This window comes from Podarcis bocagei (genome assembly GCF_964188305.1).
Source record: "Podarcis bocagei genome assembly, chromosome: 10".
NCBI lineage: Eukaryota > Metazoa > Chordata > Lepidosauria > Squamata > Lacertidae > Podarcis > Podarcis bocagei.
In genome coordinates, this window is record NC_138135.1 from 30,151,983 (window position 1) to 30,174,172 (window position 22,190).

Below are 22,190 nucleotides of genomic sequence, written 5' to 3' on the forward strand. Positions count from 1 at the left end.
GTATTCTGCATTTGCTTCTTGTCATCTATTGCAGAGGGAGTTATAGGGCAGAGTGCCATTATAATCATTTGATTCTGTTTACTTCAGTAGCTAAATCAATGACAGAGATAGTCTGAAGTCTTTCAGAGGTATATCCAAAAAAGGGGGTATAACCTTTGAGCTGGGATGTTAAATCTTGGATTAAGTAGTGGGAAAGCACCAAAAGACTACAAAAATATGTTGTGCGTGTTTGATTTAGTCAAAAGCAAGTGGAAATGCCCTGGGTACCAAAACATATCCTTATGCCTGCCTGCCATTTGGAACTGGAATTTCCAGTTGGGATTGATATTTCCAGTTGGGATTGCATGGGAAGGAGGACCGAAAACCCCTTCACTGACATCTTATTTGGTTCTACAGGTCCTTGAAACATGTGTCAAAAACTGTGGCCACCGCTTCCACACGCTGGTCGCTAGCCAGGATTTTGTAGAAGGTGTGCTGGTGCGAACTATTCTTCCCAAAAACAATCCTCCAGCCATTGTACACGACAAGGTGCTGACCCTCATACAGGTGAGTGCATGAGATGAGTTGCACAAGTGTGCACAGTTGCCTTCTTTCGCAGGCGAATAACTCCCAGCAAATTAAACAGAAGGGAGCAAAGGAAGTCAGTTCAAATGTAAGTATGGCAAGGTGCTACTTTGTGCATTAATCTCTCTAGCACTGTGTCTGCCCTTCAGGGGCTGCCTACCATGCTGCACGCAAACAGTGTCACAGAATTAAAATGTGACCTCCACAATATATATAGTTATTTTGAGTCTGAACCTGGGCTGAGGCACACACCCAGGTTTTTTTCAGGTCTGGGTGTATTCCGTTTCTTAAAAAGTAAATAGTTGCACTCTTTACAATCCAAATCCTCAGTCAAGAAAAGCTGAATTCTGCAACACACACACACACACATATATAGATATATTCAATTTGCATAATATAATATCTCATTTGCATAATGTGTTCTGCAGCATATGCTGTTTTGCATAATGTATCCCGGTGTCGGAAGAAGGAAGGTAGGAGGAGGAAGAAGGCAGACAGGGCACTGAAGCCTGCTTTCAGCTACCAAACATATTATTCAGCCACGGCTGAGGTTTCAGCTGACATAGTTGACACATTTTTTAATACATATATTTGACGCCATAAGGCCTAGACGCTAAATAAATAAATAAAGCAGAGATTTTCAGGAAACTTGAATCCAGCTCCCGATACCACATTATGCAATTTTTCTGTGCTCTTACAGATTCTTAGCAATAACACACTCTGCTCTTCTCCCCCATGAGAATTTAAGAAAGGGAAGACAGATTATGAGACTGTGAGGCGGTACCTGTTTTCTGTCTCTGCAGTCCTGGGCAGATGCCTTCCGTAGTACACCAGACCTGACAGGAGTTGTGGCTGTTTATGAGGACCTGAGGAGGAAAGGCTTGGAGTTTCCCATGACTGATCTGGATATGCTCTCACCCATCCATACACCACAAAGGGTAAGGTTAACACTTTTCTTTCGTCATGAGGGTCTTTTTAAGCCCGTAGCTCCTGGAAGAGTATAATTCAGCCTTGCAAATAACCCCACAAAAAGTTACTAGCCTGCAAGCATATTTACTAGTTTGCTAGGGACTGGCAGAAGAGAGGCAAAGAGCTCCATTCCTCTTGCACCAGCCTGCTGCAGTTCTGTTCTAGAGACAGAGGAGGGGGATTCCCTCTCACCTTTGGCAGCCCACTTAGTTTTCATGCTTGGGGGGAGAGATGCAGTGACCTACTGCTCCCCCTTCTCCGCCATCCAGTTCACAAGCCTGCATGGAATCCCAGGCACTCTCCTGCATGCTGTTTCTTCTTGTCTATGGCGACGAGGGAAGGGCTTAAATAGAAAGCTGGTGTAATGTGAAGAGTGAAGAACCAGAGGGAAAGGCATTTGCAAAGGGGGAACAAACTGAGAGCCCAGATTCTGTGTTCAAGATGTGTAGAAATTACGAATATTTCCAGCATTTTCAGCAATAATGTATGCACTGCTGTTGCTTTCAGATATAATGCTGATAGGTTTCTTTGCTATTTTATAAGATAAAGCAACATTTGGATTATTGGAAACATTTGGATTTTTCTGAAGTGGTTTCCTACTTCACAATGGTGAAGAAAAGCTGGCCTGAAAGGTTTGACCCTAGTATATTTTCAGCCGTTTCTCCATTAGTACAAGACCTAATTCAGTCTCTTCAGTTTTAAAAAGCAAGCAGTACATTAAAGCTTACTAGAGTCCTCACTGCACATATGGAGACAAAAACCTCGATCCGCCAGCTCATTGGGACCTGTGGCTGGGGTGCGTCTCAGTGAGGGCAGTCTGTTTTGGAATCCATAAAGGACCCCTGACCATTAGGTCCAGTCGTGACCAACTCTGGGGTTGCGGCGCTCATCTCGCTTTATTGGCCGAGGGACAGCGTACAGCTTCTGGGTCATGTGGCCAGCATGACTAAGCCGCTTCTGGCGAACCAGAGCAGTGCACAGAAACGCCGTTTACCCTCCCCCCCCCCCGAGCGGTACCTATTTATCTACTTGCACTATGACGTGCTTTCGAACTGCTAGGTTGGCAGGAGCAGGGACCGAGCAATGGGAGCTCACCCCGTCGCGGGGATTCGAACCGCCGACCTTATGATCGGCAAGTCCTAGGCTCTGTGGTTTAACCCACAGCGCCACCCGCATCCCTGAATCCATAGAGGAGGATTAATGGTCAGCCCTGAGAATGTAAGGAGGTTTGCAGGCTTTATGTCCAGCTCGTTACTGGAGAGCCAGTGTGGCGTAATGGTTAGAGTGTTGGACTAGGACCTGGGAGAGCAGGGTTCAAATCCCCACTCAGCCCTGAAGCTCACTGGGTGACCTTGGGCCAGTCACCATCTTTTGGCCTATCCCACCCCACAGGGTTGTTGTATGAATGAAATGGGGAGGAGAACCATGTACACTACCTTGAGCTCCTTGGAAGATGAAGGTGGTATATAAATGTAATTAATAAACAAATTACTCAGGGGAACACCAAAGAGAGCAGAAAACACTGTACAACATTGCTGGGTGAATTAATAGAGTAGGGGAAAAAATAAATATCCTTTGCTTTTTTTCAGCTGTTACTGAACCACTTTCTCTTTTATTTTATGGATTCCTCTCTAGACCGTATATACCTCGGGCTCCCCTACTGGGAATTCACCAGCAGCAGACTCCCCTCAAGCAATAGAGTCTATTTTGCATCCTGTGTCTCTCCCTGTCTCTCCAGGGGCCGCCACGGATGCCCCCATCACACCGACACCAGAGCAGGTAGGTTCAACTTCAGCGTAGTAGAGATGGGAAGGCCTGGAGGGGGGCAGGAAAATGGGGGGGGGGGCTGTTTTTCCCCAAAGCCATTTTTTCCCGGGAAAATTGAAAACAAAACAAAACACAGTTTGATATAGTTTGAATATTCCACACACTATTCCATTTTTTCTGGGTTTTTTCTAGGCCTTTCCATCTCTACAGTGTAGTGATATTATTGCAATACATCCAGCTTGGGGGGTTCTCGCCCCCCCAACATATTCCACAAGTCATTCGATTCCTCATATGGAGAAGTGACTGTTTCATTAAAAGGAACCCCAGTTCTTCCATGGTTGCAAGTTCCACAGTTACAACAGTAATGAAAATGTGCCTGAAGGAGCAGTGTCAGAGGTCTCATTTGTTTAGCAAGGGTATGGCCAGGTCCTAATACACACACACACACACGTATGTATACACAGATATACATCACAGGCAGCAGGATGGGGGAAAGCCTGTCTCTGGAGAGATCAGAGCGTACTGGGCTAGGTCAATCAATAGTCTGATAATACAGTGGTGCCCCGCAAGACGAATGCCTCACAAGATGAAAATCTCGCTAGACGAAAGGGTTTTGCGGTTTTTGAGCTGCTTCACAAGACGAATTTCCCTATGGGCTTGCTTCACAAGACGAAAACGTCTTGTGTTTTTTGCAAGTTTATTTCCTTTTTCTTAACACCGTTAATACAGTTGCGACTTGACTTCGAGGAGCAACTCATAGAACGCAGTGTGGTAGCCTTTTTTGAGGTTTTTGGTGATTTTTGAAGCTTTTCCAAAACTTTTCCGACACTGTGCTTCGCAAGACGAAAAATTCACTAGACGAAAAAACTCGCGGAATGAATTAATTTCGTCTTACGAGGCACCACTGTACAAGGTAATTTCCTGCGTCCTTCTCTGAGAGTGGAAAGTCCAGCTGGACTTAATGGGTGTATTTGTGCTTTCAGATTGGGAAACTACGCAGCGAGTTGGAAGTGGTGAATGGGAATGTGAAAGTGATGTCTGAGATGCTCACGGAGCTTGTGCCAGGACAAGCTGAAACCTCCGACCTTGACCTGCTCCAGGTAAGAAGCGGCTGCAACACAAGTTTGCCTCTGCTGCTGTGAGTTAGGACTTAATTTGGTTCGGGCCAGCAAGTGCTGAGGTGGGCTTAGCTTATGCCGACAAAAATAACCCATCATGCCAGTGACTCGAGCAGTAGGAACGGATTTTTAGCCCGGGCTGGTTACTAGCTGCCACTTGTTAACCTAGACTGTTTGGTTCAGTTTTCACAATGTACGTTCTCTTGCCATGGGTAGGAGCTGAACCGGACATGTAAAGCAATGCAGCAGCGCGTGCTGGAGCTGATCCCCCGCATCCTCAATGAACAGCTAACAGAGGAGCTGCTCATTGTCAATGACAACCTCAACAACATTTTCCTGCGCCACGAACGGTATTCCCATGCCCCACCCCTGCTCGTTCCCCTGCCCACACCCCCTTGCAAGCAAAACAGCTTGTGTAAGCCTTCCACCTGAGCTCATCTGCTCACCTCTCTCTTTCTCATAGGTTCGAACGGCTCCGATCTGGCCAGCCTGCTAAGGTGAATGAGGGTTCCTTCCTTTTAATGCATGCTAACAAGGTTTTTAATGATCTGTTGAAAGCCACCCAGAGTGGCTAGGGTATAAATAAATTATTATTATTATTATTATTATTATTATTATTATTATTATTATTATTATTAATGTTTCTTAGAAGGCTAAGATAGTAGCACATTAGAACCAAGGGGCACAGTCCTCATTGTGGCGGATTCAGATATTTTGTCTTGGTGGGGCTGATTCCATTATTTCCAAATTTCTCAGACTTTTTGGGGTGATGAATGCTGTTTTAGATTTCCTCAGTTATTCAAAACTCGTGGCCTCCCAAAGCAGAACCACACTGGGGAAGCCTGGCGAGATGGGTGGGGTATAAGTAATAAATGATGATGATTGGTTAGAAATGCTGTGAGAATAGTTTCAAAATAGCGACGCAAACTTTCTGTCTTTTAAGCAGCTAAACAATGCAGAAAATGCAAGCAATTTGATTGATGTGGGACCTAATGCAGTAGAAAAAAAAACAGAAGCCGCCTCCACGCTCTCATCTCAGCTTGCAGAAATGAGTGAGTAACTTACTTGTGTCCCTTCTACTGTGTGGTTTCCTTGTCTGCCCCCTACCTCAGCCCCATGATTCTGGGAGCCACTAGCTCACCTGTCTTCTAGCTTCTGTATCTTTTCTTCTTTATGTTCCCTCAGTCCTTGCTTTAAAAACTTCAGAATTAATTTAATATAAGGTAGCAGAATCAATCATGCCGAGCCAGCAAATGTATGCTGATGTTCATAACTTACCCTGATAGCAGCACTTAGGATGAGTGGGTTGGAGGGAGGGGAGAGGTAGTTTACAGAGGAGGCATGGCTCATGCAACCCTTCATAAAATTATTCTTATCGGCAAAAAGAAATGAAACCTCCTGTGATCCTATTTTCAGACAGTTATGTATATCACATTATGCTTTGCTGATCTGAACATGTGTTAGATGTTACCTTGTTCTTGACTTTTTGCACCTTTCAGATCTGGGTTCTGGCAGCGTCAGTGCAGGACTGCAGTCCCTCAACAATTCTGGCAAGCTGGAGGAAGAGTTTGACATGTTTGCACTGACCCGAGGCAGCAACTTGGCCGATCAGCGCAAAGAGTAAGTCACAGCACCTGCTGCAGCAAATTAGGTGTTGTATACAAGAGTTTTATGCTGGCTGTTCAGGCTTAATAATGAATGTTCATTCATTCATACTCAAAACAAGAGAAGTTATGTAGGTTTGCATAATGTACAGTGGTGCCCCGCAAGACGAATGCCTCGCAAGACGGAAAACTCGCTAGACGAAAGAGTTTTCCATTTTGGAGGTGCTTCGCTAGACGAATTTCCTATGGGCTTGCTTCGCAAGACGACAATGTCTTGTGAGTTCCTGCGGGGGGTTTTTTCCTTCCCCCCCTTTTTCTAAGTCGCTAAGCCGCTTATCAGCTGATCCGATCAGCCGATAAGCCACTAAAAGCCGCTAATCCGCTAATCCGTCAATGGGCTTGCTTCGCAAGACAAAAAAACCGCTAGACGAAGAGAATCACAGAACGGATTCTTTTCGTCTTGCGAGGCACCACTGTATAGAAACAGAGGAATTTGGCTTTCAGTGCAAAATATGGTTTATATCCATGCAGAATTTTTATTTTTTTCAAAAGCAGGACTTGTTTTGCTAGAAACTATGGCCCTCTGCCCTTTGATATTTTTTCCATGTGATTAAGCAAATAGATAAGTCCTATATTCTAGTGTATCACAAGTAGGAAAAGGAGAAACTGAAATCAAGGGTGCTTGTAGGATGAATAGTATGTTTAATAAGAGATACCAAACAAACAAGCTTGTACTCAGCAGGTGTAGCTGAAGCCCGCTAGGGACTTGAGTGTCAGTACAGAGCCCTTTGGGGACAAATAGTTTCTATTTCCAGTGAATTGCTGTTAGATATTTTGTTTTCCAAACTGTGTTGGCTCAGCCCTGCTTATGCCCAGTTTTTCTGGATAGGAAAAAGCCTACATGCTTGTCCCTGCTCTTTCGCCAGCTTCCATTTCCCTTTTGCAGGGTTGCTTGTAGTGCAGGAGTGAATCTTCCAATGTCACACCCATCTTTGATTTTCCAGTCTGAATGTTCTTTGGTGGTGGAGTTCAAGAGCAGACTGTCTGTGTTGTTTAAAACCCTGGTCTTTTAGGAGACTGATTTGTTTTGGTTTTGTTTATTGCTGCTGTTGTTGTCCATCCCCACCAGAACTAATGAAGGCAGACTTGACTTTTTATTAGCACTTAAACTCTCTCCACTACTCTTTTTTCCCCCTTGTCTGTTATGCTGTCATTCTCTAATGGCTTCCAGGAATTTTAGCAGCAGTGAAATAGATAATTTATTGTTAACAGCGTGGGCCAAATGGAGAGCAGAGCTGTGTTTCAGTGCTGCAGATAATACTCCAGGAGAGTAAACACCAGCCATACCCAGTACTTGTATTTTGCCCATGCTTGTAGCCTGGAAAAGGAGACAAACCTCATCTCATGATGCACACCTACTTTACTTAGCATTGCTTCTTTCCATTACAGAATTCATATAATTTTTATATTTTGCTTTAGTATTTTGTTGTACAGTCCCCAGAGGGAAATAGCTATTGTGGTACTAAGTAAATAAATGCATTTTTAAAAATTCTCTGGGGTAACCTAGAGTGAAAATTTCAAGTTTTTTGGAATTTCCCTTTCCTCCTTAGTTTTGAAAACAAATCTCACACATACAAAAATGACTTGAACTATATGGGGAGGGGGAGTTTAAAGCAGGGAATGAATATTCCTGTAAAGAGGAGGTTTGCTTTCCCCTGCACCATACATTATCTGTATCTTAAGTCACATACCTTGTTTGCTCCTGCTGTCCCAGCCACAATGATCTAGATTTCTTGAGAGCCGAAATGTAAGAGTAGGCCAAAAGTTCTCCAATGAAAACGTTTTGAGCAACTTGGCGACAATTTCAAGGGTTCACATCCTTCTGCTCACATCCTTATGCCTGATTTCACAGCCACCACATGGCAGTAACAGCTGAAGCAGTCAGTGTTCCTTCTGACAGCCACAGTCTTTTCCCCCAGAAGCCTCTTGACATGCTATACCATGATGTACCATTGAGCTGTGGGGATTTCTGGGAAGAAGGGCCATCAAATGTTTTCCCCAGAACGCTTCCCCTGTGCAACAGGACATCATGGTGGAACATCAAGGGGATGAGGAATTGATGGCCAGTGACTAGTGAGTGGATCTTACCTTGAAATATTCCCCATCTCCTTTACTTCCCACAAATAGGATGAGTCTGGCACTTCAGCTAAACGCTACGAGAAAGTTCCTGAGGCCAATTTCACCTCAGCCATTAATTCACCAGTTGGCTTCAGGGCAGCCACTATTCTCACAGCCACCCTTTCCCCCTCCACCCCAAATCTGCAATATGGGGTTAATTATAATTGCAACCTATCTTTCAGGTTGGCTGCCTGAAGGATTACTGGTTAGAATTATGCAGAGCACTCTGCATGCTCAGGAAGTAGTATATAACGCTAAGCATGGTTATTCTGTAGAGGACTTAGGTGTGGAAGATCTGGTCTTTTCCATTGTACTCGGCAAATACGGCCTTGTAGTTCCAAAACCCACAGATGTGTCTGAGGGAGAAGTCCTAGGCTCGGTAATGCAAACCTGCAAGAAGCCTTTCAGTGACCCCTGCTGATTGTAGAAACAGATGTTTGTTTTGGGCATGTGCGGTTACGCTTGAGCACAAAATGCACTCCACCCCCAACACTTAGCAAACCGGGCTGGGAGCCAGCATCCTTCTAATTGCTGTTGCTGCAGCTCTTTCTGCCGCTGAAAGGGCTTATAATTCTTGACTCACAGATTGCCCTCCCAAAGAGCCAGTCGAGCACACCAGACACAGAGAGAAGGATGCTGTGAGCCTGTGTACCAGGCTGTCCAAATGTTCTCAGCAAACAGTTTGCTGAGTGCGGAGTGGAGTCGATTTTTGAAGAAACAAGGCAGAGAGCGAGAAGGCTGGAAGCAGCTGATCTTATACTGAAACCCAACCTCTTGGCGCACACGCCGGCCACTCTCCTCCCAACCCTGGAACTGAGCGCTGTTAACTTCTCCAGCAAAACCTGATCCTCCTGTGACGGGTGTGATCATTCCGATAAAGAGGCTCCTTCTATTTATTCCTCTTTCTCCAACTGGACTATCTGCCTCCTACTTTTAACTTTCTTGCCAGCAAGCAATCTCAGGACTGTCTCTTCTACAGCCCCTCATGCTCTCCTGTGCCTTTTTTCCCTTCCCTTCCTGCGGCTTCACTTCCAGACCGAGACCCTTTTTGTGGGCAACCACCACAGCTGGCTTGTGCGTCTTCCCAGAGCCCCATGAACATCTGTCTGCAGACTTTCTGGCAGCACCTCAAACCCTTCTTGCCCTTCTGCCTCATCAGCGGCATGGTGGTGGCACTCTACTTCATCCTTGATGCCATTGTGCACAGCGGGCCCTTCACGGACGAGCTCTTTTTTGAAAAGTTTGAGCAAAAGTGGCCCAACCCCTTGGCCCCAGCAGGGAACAGTTCCCGGTAACCATGGGAGGGACAGAGACATGGCTTGGGGGAGCTCACCACTGGGATGTCATCGCCCAAGGAAACTTTGGCCTTCCTGTGTAAGAAATAATCTGCATAGATTGGAGGGTGAGGGCAAAGGATGGGTGGAATGGTCTTGAAACTGAAGGTATTTCTTGCAGGAAATGGGGCAGTCGTGATGTTTGCAGAGGTATTGTTGTAGCTGTGCATGCACTGATTAATCAGAAACAGTTAAGTCTGCCCAAGCCCATCTGCACCGCATAAGTTTGCCCACCATGTCTCCTGAAACAAAATAGAAATGTGGAGGGATGTAGAATGTATTTTAAGGGCATGTGCTTAGGTAGAACAGAAGTGCATTCATGTTTATGTGCATGTCACAGTTCTGCAATAGCGTAGAAAAAGTGCAAAATGTGACAAGGAGTGCAGAATTTAGTTTTCTGAGAATCCCAGCTTTCTCTTTTTTTCCCCTTTTCATATATAAATGGCACTTTTCTAGTCCCTGTATCTAAAAAGCTCTGCTTGAAAGCATGGAGGCAGTGTTTGCAGAAATCTCAGGAGGTGGAACGGTGGTTGGGTTAAAGCTTCGGTGTCCTCCATATTTCCTTGACTCCGCTCATAATTAGCAATACCAGACAAAAGCATGCAAGATTGTAAAGATCACAGCATCTGTTGTACAAAATAAGAGAAGTTATGCATATGTACTCCATTTGAACACTATAGGGTGCAGAAATTTTCTTGGTCCAGAAATTGGAATGTCTGGACAAAGAATGTTCTTTTTAAGTTGTTGTTGTTGTTATTCCACTTACTTACTTCTACACACAACTCTAGATGTGTGGTGTATATTAGCAATGAAGGAGTTGTGTATGGTCTGAGTATCCTAGTATGCATATATATAAGGGATAATCTCTATTTATAGCCTATCTCTTAAGGTGCATGATAGACACATATCCTTATATCATTTTACCTTCCTTCAAACCCTTGAGGACAGCCCCTCCTTATGTTACAGGTTGGGATGGAGAGAAAGGGCTTGCCTAGAACCACTTGGTACATGGCTGAGCTTGGGTTTGACACCAGCACCAAGGCTAACACTCACAGCGCTGGGCCATGTTGACGAAATCCACAATAAACTCTCCCCAAACTCATGGAATATTGGTGCAACTTTAGGGCTTGTCCCTGTTTCAGTGGGATCTCTAACTAGGCATATATACATGTGTGAGCTAAGGTAGTATAATAGCAAAAGCTTTGGGTATAGCTATAGATGAGCCATGCTAAAATCCACTGTTCAGCCATAATGCTCACAGGGCATCCTTTTGGTCAAGTCACTGGTTCTCAGACTAACCTGCCTCGCAGGGATTTGTTTATTATTTGTTTATAAATTGCATTGCTCACTCTTTCATGCATTTGAGCACTCATGGCAGCCAAATAGATAATCGTCACATTTGTTGGGATTCCTAAGTACAACTGAGCCATGTTCCGCTGGTTCAGACCTACTTCAGAACGGGCAATGTCCAGGTTCCACCACCTGGAACCTGAAAACCTTTTATAATGCTATAAACTTTTCCATGGCTGTCTGTGACTATTCACAACTGCTCCCCTGCTCTTGCCCTGGTGCTCTTTGTTTCTTTCTCTGTTTCGTTCCATCCTTAAGTGATCCCACCCAATCAGCATCACATATTAGACCCAATGGCATCACGGTGCTGCGATTGATCCGATTGGGCTATGAGCTTATGTCATGAAGGGCAAAGAGTGTCCATTTAGAAATAAGTCAGTACTTCAGATAATGATCTGTCAGGGAACTGACATCAGAGCGAGAGGCGAAGGGGAGGCTCCCAGATTCTGCAGGCGAAGGACCCAGCACCAGGGGGAGAAGCAGTTCGGTAGAGGAGGAAGGAAATCAGCGCAACACCAGGGATAAAGGGGGGCAAATGGGGGAAGCGGAGGGAGAGCTCCGGGATTCTTCTCTGGACATCAGTGAGGAGAGCACTGGTCCTCCACTACCCACGCCCTCCCTGCGCAGAAGACTCCCGCGCAGTGAGAGGAGGAGGCGACTAGGAGTCAGACAGCTTCTATGCTGGAAAAGGTTTAAGAAACGCCCACAGACAGATTCTGCTAGCGACTGAGGCAGCCACGCGGAGATGGGCTGTGCAGTCAGAACGGTTTAACCAAGGCAATTAAGCCTAGAAAGGCGGCAGCTTACGCACGAGTAACTCATACTCATTACAGTGATCACTTAGACTATCCTAGCCCATTAGGGCTCTTGCTAGCACATGTGCATCCAGCCTGAAAAATTGCTGAATGGTTAGTAAGTGGCCTTTTGATATTAACATTTTCACAAAAATTATTCCAGCTTGGCCCTGCTGTCAATGAGAGAGTGTGGGGTTGACTTTCACCAGATTTCAGTCATTCTTCCTTATGACAAAGGATGTAAACGATCCTGTGTACGTAGGAAAAGCAGGATCCCCAAGCACATCCATTTTTTATACCTAGTTTAAAAGAAGATTCCATAGTGCATAACCTTCAGTAGCTTCTCTGCTTGGTTTTTTTTTTTTTTTTTTTTTTTTTTTGTCATTGACCTGTTTCTCTCTTCCAGGGTGAAGTATGAAGACCCTCTGGCCAGGCAAGGACTAGCTGGAGCCTTGGATGCCCGGCAACAGAACACAGCAGCGGTGAGTTGCTAACTATAAAGATATTGCATGAGCACTCAATGTAAAAGATGAGCCCCCTGCCTTCCCAAGGCGTCAGCTGTAGGTCCATGTATACCATGATGCCCTCCATATGGGTTTTTTGGGGGGACTACAACTCCCAAAATTCCTGACCATAGACCATGCCGGCTGGAGCTAGTGGGAGTAGGACCTAGGTCATTGCTCACTCAGTTCATCAGAGCAGCTTTGTAGGTTAATTATATAGTTTTGTGTATTTTCTTATCTCATTAACACCTAAACATGGACTCGCACATCTCCCCTGTCCCCACAGCGGTAGTGGCAGAACATGCAACTGCACACTATTAAATCATAAGTACCTAATTGCACAGCACAAAACAACAACAACAAGCAAGCAAGCATCGGCATATCAAACAGTTTATTTAAGAATTCAGTAAATACGGAGAACTAGTAACGTTTTGAAACAATTCTCGATCAGTAAGACGAAAAAGTAAAAATAATTATAATTCAGTAATACTCCAGTCATTTTCAGTTACTGCTGATGTGTATTATGGTTCTGAGCTGTAACAAGTTAGTAGCAGCTATCAAAACGCAAGATGTAACGCCTTAAAAGCCTGCAACTAAATAATCATTTTAAAATCACAAAAATCAGTAAAAAGAGGTTTGGGGTGTAATTTCTAGGGGATCCACCCAGGGTGGGGGGCCTTTTCCAGTTCAAGGGCTGCATTCCATCCTAAGAAACCTTCCAGGGGCCACAAGCCAGTGATTGGATGGACTTGCAGTGGTGGGACCAGAGGCAAAGGTGGGCAGACCAAAGGATATGACTCGTGCCATCATACTGTAGGCTACATTCCAGCCACACAAAATTAGAGGTTTCTTTCCTCTCTCTCTTGTCTCTCTTTCAAGAGATATTATTAAGCCACTTGAGAAGGGTGTGGAGCAGTCTGGCAAGGAATGCAGCCGGATTAGCCCCTGGGCCAGTGCATTGTTAAGTATATGAGGTTGGACTAACTACGATCACACAGGCTTTAAAATCCTGCTTCCTTTCAAGGTCTGGGTTAGAAGGCTAGCAGGCCATCCTTCTTCAACTCAGACCTTCCCATCCATAGGGAAAGAAACTGGTTTGGGATTGTACACCTTTCCGTCCCCAGAGGCAATGCAACTATATCTTTGTGGTCATAAGCCATGAGCTCAGTTTGGGGTTCTCCCGCACTCTGTTTGTGTCTCAGCAAAAATGGGAAGGAGGAAGGAAATTTTCCAGCTCTCTTTAATTTGTAGGAGAGGGGAGCTGCTCTCCCTTCTGAGCTCTTGAGCCCTTTATCCTGGAAGGCACCTGCATTTCTCCCTACCCTGTCCCACATTTCCCACCTTTTCCAGCTGCTTTGAAAGCAAACTCTCTCTCAATTAGCCGGAGCCAGGTGCTTCCACTGATGGAGCCCCAATTGCAAACTGGATGATGCGCCAAGGAATGGTGAGAATGTGTCGCTGCCAAGGAAGAGCAAAACAGAGGCTGCTATGCAAGGGTGCGGTGTTGGCTGAACAGTGTGTGGGGACAGACATCAGAGAAAGTAATGTGGCTGGGATGGAAGTCAAGCAACCTCTCCCAGTAATAAAATCCACAGTCCATAAGGCTTCATGAACTGGACAAGTCTTATTAACACAATGGAAGAAAACAAGGGACCGTTTTTAAGCCTTATATTCTCATCAACATAGTGCAACAGTGCAGAATATTTTCCCCTCTAAGGGGGGATTCCCTCGGAGGAAAGTAGTTTGTGGCTGCATGCCCAAAGTGGGCAGGGCCAACACACAGAATGAATGGGGCTAAAGCACGCATATTTATGTACATCACATGCTTTCTGTGTGACACACATGCCTCTACTTTGCCTTCCTTTTTGTGCACTGAGAAAAGAGCTCCTTCATCAGCACACAGAATTGAAACATGGCAGTCTGGCCATGAAGCCAGTTCAATGCCGGTTGGGATGGGGACATATATTGGAGTGCCAGAAGCAAAGAGAGGCCTAGCTAGGCTTGCCATATGTCATGAAAACTCCTGATATGTCCTGGCTTCCAGGTGTAAAAATAGCGTTGGGGAAATTTTGGGGAAAACACGGACATATGAAAAAGCAGTAGAAACAGATCCAAAAGCTTAACATCACTATTTTTGGGGGAGGTCTCCCCTTCTCCTCTAAAAAAGATCAACAACAATGCTTAACAATTTTGGGGGTCTTCCTAAAAAAAGCTCAACAACCTTGCGGGTGTCAGGAATTTTTGAAATCTGATAATCCTAGGCCTGGCAGGCTAGAGATTTTCCATTCCTGTGTTAGTGGGATAAAAACTGAACTCTGAATCCATTAGCATAACTCCCCCCACCCAGCCTTTTTCAGCTAGCTTCACAATCCAGGGATCTGCACCACAATTGTACAAGAAATATCCATGATCCGTTGCTGTCTTTTCCTCCTGCACTGGAGACTAGAGATGTTTCTCCCACCAGGTGAGAACATCTATGGGATGAGAGGTTTGTACTACTGGCCAGCTCTTAGGCTGCCACATCACAGAAGGAAACTCATGAATGACACACCATTTTCCATATCCTCCACGAAGCACCAACCCTTTCAGGATTCTGCCACTTTTGCTTATTTTCTCCACAACACCCAATAAGAGCCAGCTCAAGGGGAACTTACACTAATAACGTGATCAGTATTGGGCTTTCTGTCATTTTGATTTCTGTGGTTCCAAATTCAATATATACAGTTGAACCGGTGGAGGGAAATAGCTACAGGATTAGAAGACCCATTGAGATGCTTTGTCCAAGGTGTGCCCACACACTGTACCAACTGGCTTGTGCATGCCTGTCTTCCCTCTGTCTTGGAAAGCTCTTCTAGGGATAAAGGAGGTCTTGGTTTCATTTTCTTAAATTGTGTCGCTCCATCTCAAACCTCAGCACATCTCCAGTTATGCTAACCAGTCTGATGGAGAGCTTTTACCTTGGCAGAGGAAAGAAGGTTAGGCAAGAATAGCTCAGGATCTTGAGAAATGGCTTTAAAGGGATCTTTTCTTTCTTGGGTGAGATGGAGTCTGACATTTTGCTTTTACACTTTTTCTTTGATTTGGAAGCTAACTTTCCTACACTTAATAGCAAGAAACCGCTTGCTTTTACTTCTCCTTAAGGTAACCTATGGGAATTACTAGTTCTCTTCTGTGCTCTTGTGCTCTCTCTCTCTCTTAAGCAGAAATTTCTTGTTGCATTTAAGGATCTGTGAATTTGGGAGATCATCTAATTGCTGACAAAGGCGGGGGAGAAGAAGTTCTTCACAGTGAAAGGGAAAATCTCACTTTTGAAAATTCACTATTATGGAGATCACTTTTTTCACCTTAAGCAGTTTCCCATAACTTGGGTTAGCACATGGTCCAATTTTGGAAGGAATCATTGTAGGAAGTAAGCCTTTCTCCTTGCCATACCTACCACTTCCTCATTTCCTGGAATTACAGTATAATTCCAGACAATCTAATGTGTCACACAGGCTCTTCCCTTCTATTTAGGATCAAAACAGAATTCTGTTAGACTGCATATGCAGGTTATATGCTCAGTAGCAATAGCTCAGCTCTTCACCTAAAATACCAAAGAATTGATGCATGGCCTTCTTTTTCTTTTTTTCAATAGATTTTATTAAAGTTTGATAAAAAGTATACAATGGTTAATATCAAATAGCCAAGAAACTAATCTAAATAAAAACACATTCCAAAAATAGATTGAAAAGAAAAGAAAGAAAAAAGGCCAGGGGAAGAGAAAAAAGAGAAAAGAATAGAACTTCCAATTCTTCATCTGTCAGCTATATATAGAAAAATATTCAAGACATCCACTCCAGGATAACACCCAACAATTCCTCTTTCTATAAACCAATAATTTCTTCAATCTTCATGCAAATCCACTTCAATTCTTTTTCATGCAAAGGAGTTTCCAATCTTTAGTAAATATTGACAATGATTTTTCTCTTAATTGCACATGTCAACTTCACCCTCTCAGCTAAGTCCAATAGTCTTAGCATGGCCTTATGTTTCCATGGGTGTTAAGATTGTATGAGATGCTTTCCTGGGTCCCACCAGGGTCCATAAAGTGATAATCCAGCGTTTGGTTTCTAGCCATAACTAGGCGTCTGCTGCTGATAGTTCACAAGCAGAGCATATGAAGGTCATGGCCATTAGCTGCTCTTTGTCTCAAGCAGATTATCTTCCATGAAATTGTTTTAAGCAACTTGAAGGTGGCATGCTGGAGATGGGCAGGCACATTCAAGTACCCAAGATGCAGACATTGAGGAAGGCAACCTCCAATGCATGCCATCCACTGAAGACAGCCAGGAGTTCACAGATAGGCCAGGTGGACCCTGCATGCCAGTCCACCAATTCTGGGCTTACTACCAGACCCAAGATGTGCTCCAAATTGGAGGTGTAAACATAGCAATTTTCTAAAGTGACAATATGAATGGCAGGGGTCCAGACAGCATTGCATTTAACAGTCTCACTGAATTTTACTTTAAAGTGAAACGAACCCTTTAAGAACAAGAAGGGTGAGAGAAAGTGAATGAAGAATCCATAGCAGATCTGACATGCCACATCCCAATTGACTAATAATGATGTACCTGTTTCAGTTGCGGTAGAGAGAGCATTGAATGGCATTAACATCAGGAAGTGGTGGCAAAATGTTAAATCCACTGAGGCATTTTCCTGTGCCACTGGAATGTGGTTCAGCATGTGCAAATTCGCTGCTTTCATTCAATAAAATCAGAAGTTTCTGATGCTCTTTGATTTATGGAGGGAAAGCTCGAAAAACAGGATGGTGTGTCCTGAATTGACCAGGAATGCAAAAGACTGCAATATTGATATTCTTGAAATGCCATGGCTACAGGGAGTTTGCTCTGTGGTATTTGAAGTTCACTGGAATACATTGCAGTTTGTGATAGGCAGCTTGTCACAATTCACCAAAATCTAATCCTGTATTTAAAAAATGCTTGCCCCTTCAGAATGTTTCATGCTAAGAATCGAAATAAGAACTTTTTTCATGTTGTGTTAATAAAGACTAAAAAACAGCTAGGGCTTCCCAATTGACTTTATTTTATTTATATCCTGCCCTTTTTCCCAAAGTTGCCCAAGGTGGCATAATATTGGATAATACTATGTATGCACGATAGATCTTGTGGCTGAACAACTTTGCCATCTTTGAGGGTCACTTCTGAAACTACTACTTAATTGATACCACCCATGAGACCCAGTGCATGACATAGCTGTTTATCAGTGTCATTCGTGGTCAGGTGTAGGCCTAGGCCATTTGAAAGGTGAACCTGAGAATCATCTAACCATTCTCAAGTGATGTTGGAATTAGCTAAGAAATGGATTCCCATCAGATACTGGTCCTAAAAACAGTGCTAAGTAAAATAAGCGGCTGTCAGTTAAGAGCATTTTTGCAAGGATGAGTTTCATTCATGCTCTTCCCTGCCTTTCTTTGTTGTTTTCCCTTTCTCTGCCAGGTTCCCGTCCCCCAAGCTGCCATCATGGAAGATATTGAGCAGTGGCTCTCTACTGATGTGGTAAGTAACGTAGCCAAAGCACTTACTTATTAGTGATGGCTGATTATGAACGTAGTTATTAGGTGAGTGGTAGAGCCTAAAACCCCGAAGAGCTGCCACCAGTCAGTATCTACAGTACTGAGTTAAATGGACCAGTGGTCTGACATGGTATGAGGCAGTTTTCTATTTTTAAATATCTGTAATAGATGCTCAGCAGAGCTACCTAGAATCAGCCTTTGGGTGTTCTGTCTCTGGAGTTGGGGTCCTAGCTCAGGGGTAAAGCACATCAGAAGGTCACAGTTTCACATCCCTGGCATTTCCATTTAGGGCTGGAAGATGCCTGTCGGAAACCCTTTTGCAGGAATAGCCAGTGTGATGCCCTCCAGATGTTGCTTCAAACTCACATCATCTCTGATCATTGCCCACACTGATGGAAGTTGGAGTCCAATAACATCTGGAAAGCACTACATTGCCTGCCTCTATAGCCAACTTCACTGAGCTACATGCATCAGTGGTCTGGCATGTCATTATGCAGTTTCCTTTGCTTCTAATGCCCCTTCCCATTCTTACTACTTTGCAAACTACTATAAGCACCCGCTGCTTGCAGTATATTGAGCTAAGGTGTGGTTTGCATTGCCACACTATCTGCCGTGGGTCATTTCATTTACACACACCCCAGTCCAGGATTACATCATCGTAAACCCCAAACATGACCTGAGTTTTCAGTTCTCACATAACTAGTTTGCCATGAACCAAATGCAGGCCAAGCATAGCTGAAGCTGCCTGCCACAGGAAAGTTGGTTGTGTGAATCAGCCTCCTCACTTACTGGCTAAAACAGGGTCTGCTTTTTCCACTGTCTTGTCTGTTCTGATATTGGTGTAGAACTAATTTCTCTGCATTTCATCCTTTCTGAAAGGCAGTGACTGTTGTTTGACTAAAATGGTAGTTTGGGGAAGTAGACTTTTGGTATCCATATGTCATCCTGTTTCTGCCTTAAAATGCTGTCTGTTTCTGCTGGTATGGGTAAGCACACACTAGATCCCTGTCACAATAAAAATTGGATTTTCTGTCCATGTAATTAAGCCCTGCACACTTTCATTTGATCTGCCATAATTTCCACACTTCCTTGTGTTCTCTTTTCTCAGGGAAACGACACGGTGGATCCAAAGGGTGTCACCAGCGAAGGCAAGTTTCTAGCAGACCCTGTGCCCTGCCTTTGAGGGTTACGTTTCCAATGAATTCTTGCAGGCATAGGATGCTATCTGCTGATTGATTCCATGTCTATGCAAAAATTTCTATGAATGAGCAATCTGTGCAAATGTCTTCTCAATCTTTGGGATTTTTGAAAAATCCCAAAATGTGGCTCTCCTTGCACAGATCTGTTGGGATGTATTGCTCCCATGTTTAATCATGTAGAAATGAAGGCGTTGTGTTTATAATTGGCACCCCTGAACAGTGAATGTGAACTATCAATCTCCAAATGTATCTGGAATTATAAATGTGTCCAGTCCATGGAAACGATTACATAAGAAGCAATGCTCGGGGCTTTTCCAACTCTTGATTTGATTCCTCATTCTCCCTTTTTTCTTCCTTGCCAGAGTTTGACAAGTTCCTGGAAGAGCGAGCAAAAGTGGCAGAACGGCTGCCTACACTTCCCAGTCCCCCAACTGGAGCTCCTTCCTCCAACAGCAGCTCTGGCCCTCCGCGGAAGAAGGACAAAGAAGAGGAGGCGATGTTTGCTTTATGAACCCTACTGTGGACTGGTGTGCTGTGGTTTCAAGAGGACCTGTGTGCTGCACTGCACTCCTCTTTCTTGGGGTAGGAGAGGAGGGAAGCAAAAGGAGAATGTGTTGGGGAAGAGACACCTTTCCCCCACCACCGCTTTCCTCTCCTTCTGCCTCCTTTTCTAGGCTGCTTTGGGGTTAGATTAATCATTGCTGCATTTGGGGGCGCAAGAGAGAAACAAGCGGGAAGGGTTTGCAGAGCTGCCAAATGGGTCGCCGCCTGGTGAGTCGACGGGCTTGGGTTTCCTTCTTTGTGGGCAAGACAGTTTCGTTGTTCCTTTCGTGATGAAGAGACTATTAAGAAGCCATGCTGGAAATCGGTAGTGGGCTCTGTAGTTTCTTACCAGCCCTACAGGCAGCTGCACTGCGTTGTAAAACCAAGCAGCTCGTCTATGTCTTTTCCATCCTTTGCCCTCCCCTGGATGAGCAGGAACGATGGAAACCCTTTGTAATGACCAGAGAACACTGTTGGGGTTAAAACCCCAGTGGGCCTCGGTTGCAACACTGCCTGTTGTGTAAGGACTGCTTTGAGAACACCCAAGTTTACTGTAGCCAGCCCAGGTACCTGTCTCATGAAGCACCACAGGGAAGGAGGCATATGTCTTCTCAGTGGTACCAAATCCTTCTAAAACTGGGTTCTTCCTGCCTCCTAAACAGGAACATCCAGGAGGCAGCCTCTCTTCTGAAATTAATTCATACGGCCCCCATTGATCATGATCTCTCTATCCCTGCCATAACCTTCCCTTAGAGCTCCTCCTCACAAACTATCCCTCTTTGCTGCAGAGGCTGGACACTTTTTGTGCATTATCAGAAAACACACCGAGGAAACAGCGTTCACTGTGTTAATGGGTGGAGCTTGTTGGGGTGAAATACCGAATTATTCCATGTAACTGGGAGACTTGCCTTTTATATTCCTTATTAAAGACAATATTTGACTTCACTAGAGATGTGCGTGCTTTCACTGAAGTGTGGGCTGAAGTGAAGGCCCAAGACGGGTTGATCATCATGTGAGCTGCGCACAGGTGGTCTGAAGCGAGCGAGCGAGCTACCACCATTCCTGTGGAGCCTCTTTTTATTGAGACAAATATGCAAGCTAGGCAGATACATTTTTGGCTGTGACCTTTACACAACTTCCGTCCCGATATCGTGGGGTGGTAAAAAGCTATTTTGGCACCTGTTCCACAGCGTCATTTTCCCCTTGCACTGTGTATGACGAATGGAGACAGAGGTCTCATGGAAAAGGGTTACAGACAGGACACCGCAAACTGCTGAGATCGTGAAAGGTCAGGCAGAGGTGGAACGATGTACAGACAGCTGTGGCTTGTCTGGGGGGGGTTGCCCTGCACCCCAAGGTCACGCATGCAGGCCGGCCATGGCTGCCTGCTGGTGGGGAAGTGTGCTCCCTCCGGACCCCACTGCCCCACTCCGCGATATCCCTACAGTGGGCCTTGCATCCTGGCACAAAATGTCACCTTGCAAGGTGCGGAAGAGGGAGGAGCAGGAGAAGATTCTGGGCTTCTGAGCAAGAGATGGTGGCTCTGCATCCTCAACAGAGTCCTGTCTGGGAAGGCAGTGGAAGGAAAGGAACAATGGTGCTCTTGCTGGTATCAGACACCATCTGTATTTACTACTAGAGCCATCTCATCCAAACTAAACATAATTTCTCTCACACTTTTAATATTTTATTTCGTTTCAAAGGTACACTTCATCACTCAACAGTTATAATCCTAGTCTACAACATCGATGAATTCCCACTCACTCAACCTCTGTGTTTATAATTGCAATTACATGCAATTGTGTTTGTTAAATTCTATCATACCCAGTTTCATCCTTTCAAACAAAGTTCTCATATGTTCTGCTATTTTTTTCCCTTAGACTTCAAACCCCACTGTGGACTTTGCATATGAGAAGTTTTATTTTAGATAGACCCGAAAAGGTTTCCAGTCCTCCTTGAAAGATTCTAAACTTGTGGCTCTTATCACCGCTATCAGTTTTGCCTTCTCTGTGTATTCCATGATTTCCATCAGCTATTACTCCTGATCAAAAATATTGTAGGCCTGGAGAGCATAAGATTTCTGTCCTGCCTCTGTCCATCCAGAGCTTTCCATTCATGACTGCTGAACTGAGCTGGGGGCACTGTTATACAGTGGTTCCGCTCCTTCCTCCTGGGCCGTGTTCAGAAAGTGGTGGGGGGGGATGAGTGTTCAGACCCCTGGGCTCTCACTTGTGGGGTGCCTCAGGGTTCTGTCCTCTCCCCCATGCTTTTCAACATTTATATGCAGCCGCTGGGAGAGATCATCAGGAGGTTTCGGCTGGGTGTTCATCAGTATGCGGATGATACCCAGCTCTACCTCTCTTTTAAATCAGAACCGGTGAAGGTGGTGAAGGTCCTGCGTGAGTGTCTGGAGGCGGTTGGAGGATGGATGGCGGCTAACAGATTGAGGTTGAATCCTGACAAGTCAGAAGTACTGTTTTGGGGGGATAGGAGGCGGGCAGATGTGGAGGATTCCCTGGTCCTGAATGGGGTAACTGTGCCCCTGAAGGACCAGGTGCGCAGCCTGGGAGTCATTTTGGACTCACAGCTGTCCATGGAGGCACAGGTCAAATCTGTGTCCAGGGCAGCTGTTTACCAGCTCCATCTGATACGTAGGCTGAGACCCTATCTGCCTGCGGACTGTCTCGCCAGAGTG

At 44.9% G+C, this 22,190-nt stretch overlaps 1 protein-coding gene across 4 annotated transcripts in view; it reads left to right on the top strand.

Moving 5' to 3' along the window:
- TOM1 (target of myb1 membrane trafficking protein) overlaps positions 1–20,440 on the top strand; it is a 32,968-nt gene extending 12,528 nt beyond the window's left edge. For 2 of the 4 annotated variants that reach the window (XM_081211004.1, XM_081211007.1), the window contains exons 4-16: positions 397–546; positions 1,368–1,502; positions 3,169–3,312; positions 4,284–4,400; positions 4,635–4,768; positions 4,882–4,915; positions 5,362–5,470; positions 5,918–6,038; positions 12,085–12,160; positions 13,563–13,625; positions 17,677–17,736; positions 18,862–18,901; positions 19,315–20,440. In XM_081211004.1, the coding sequence (XP_081067130.1) occupies positions 397–546; positions 1,368–1,502; positions 3,169–3,312; positions 4,284–4,400; positions 4,635–4,768; positions 4,882–4,915; positions 5,362–5,470; positions 5,918–6,038; positions 12,085–12,160; positions 13,563–13,625; positions 17,677–17,736; positions 18,862–18,901; positions 19,315–19,463 (1,332 nt within the window). In that variant the 3' untranslated portion in view covers positions 19,464–20,440. The remainder of the gene's footprint in view (positions 1–396; positions 547–1,367; positions 1,503–3,168; positions 3,313–4,283; positions 4,401–4,634; positions 4,769–4,881; positions 4,916–5,361; positions 5,471–5,917; positions 6,039–12,084; positions 12,161–13,562; positions 13,626–17,676; positions 17,737–18,861; positions 18,902–19,314) is intronic. The other 2 variants (XM_081211005.1, XM_081211006.1) reach the window with 2 other exon arrangements.
- The last annotated feature ends 1,750 nt before the right edge of the window (positions 20,441–22,190 follow it).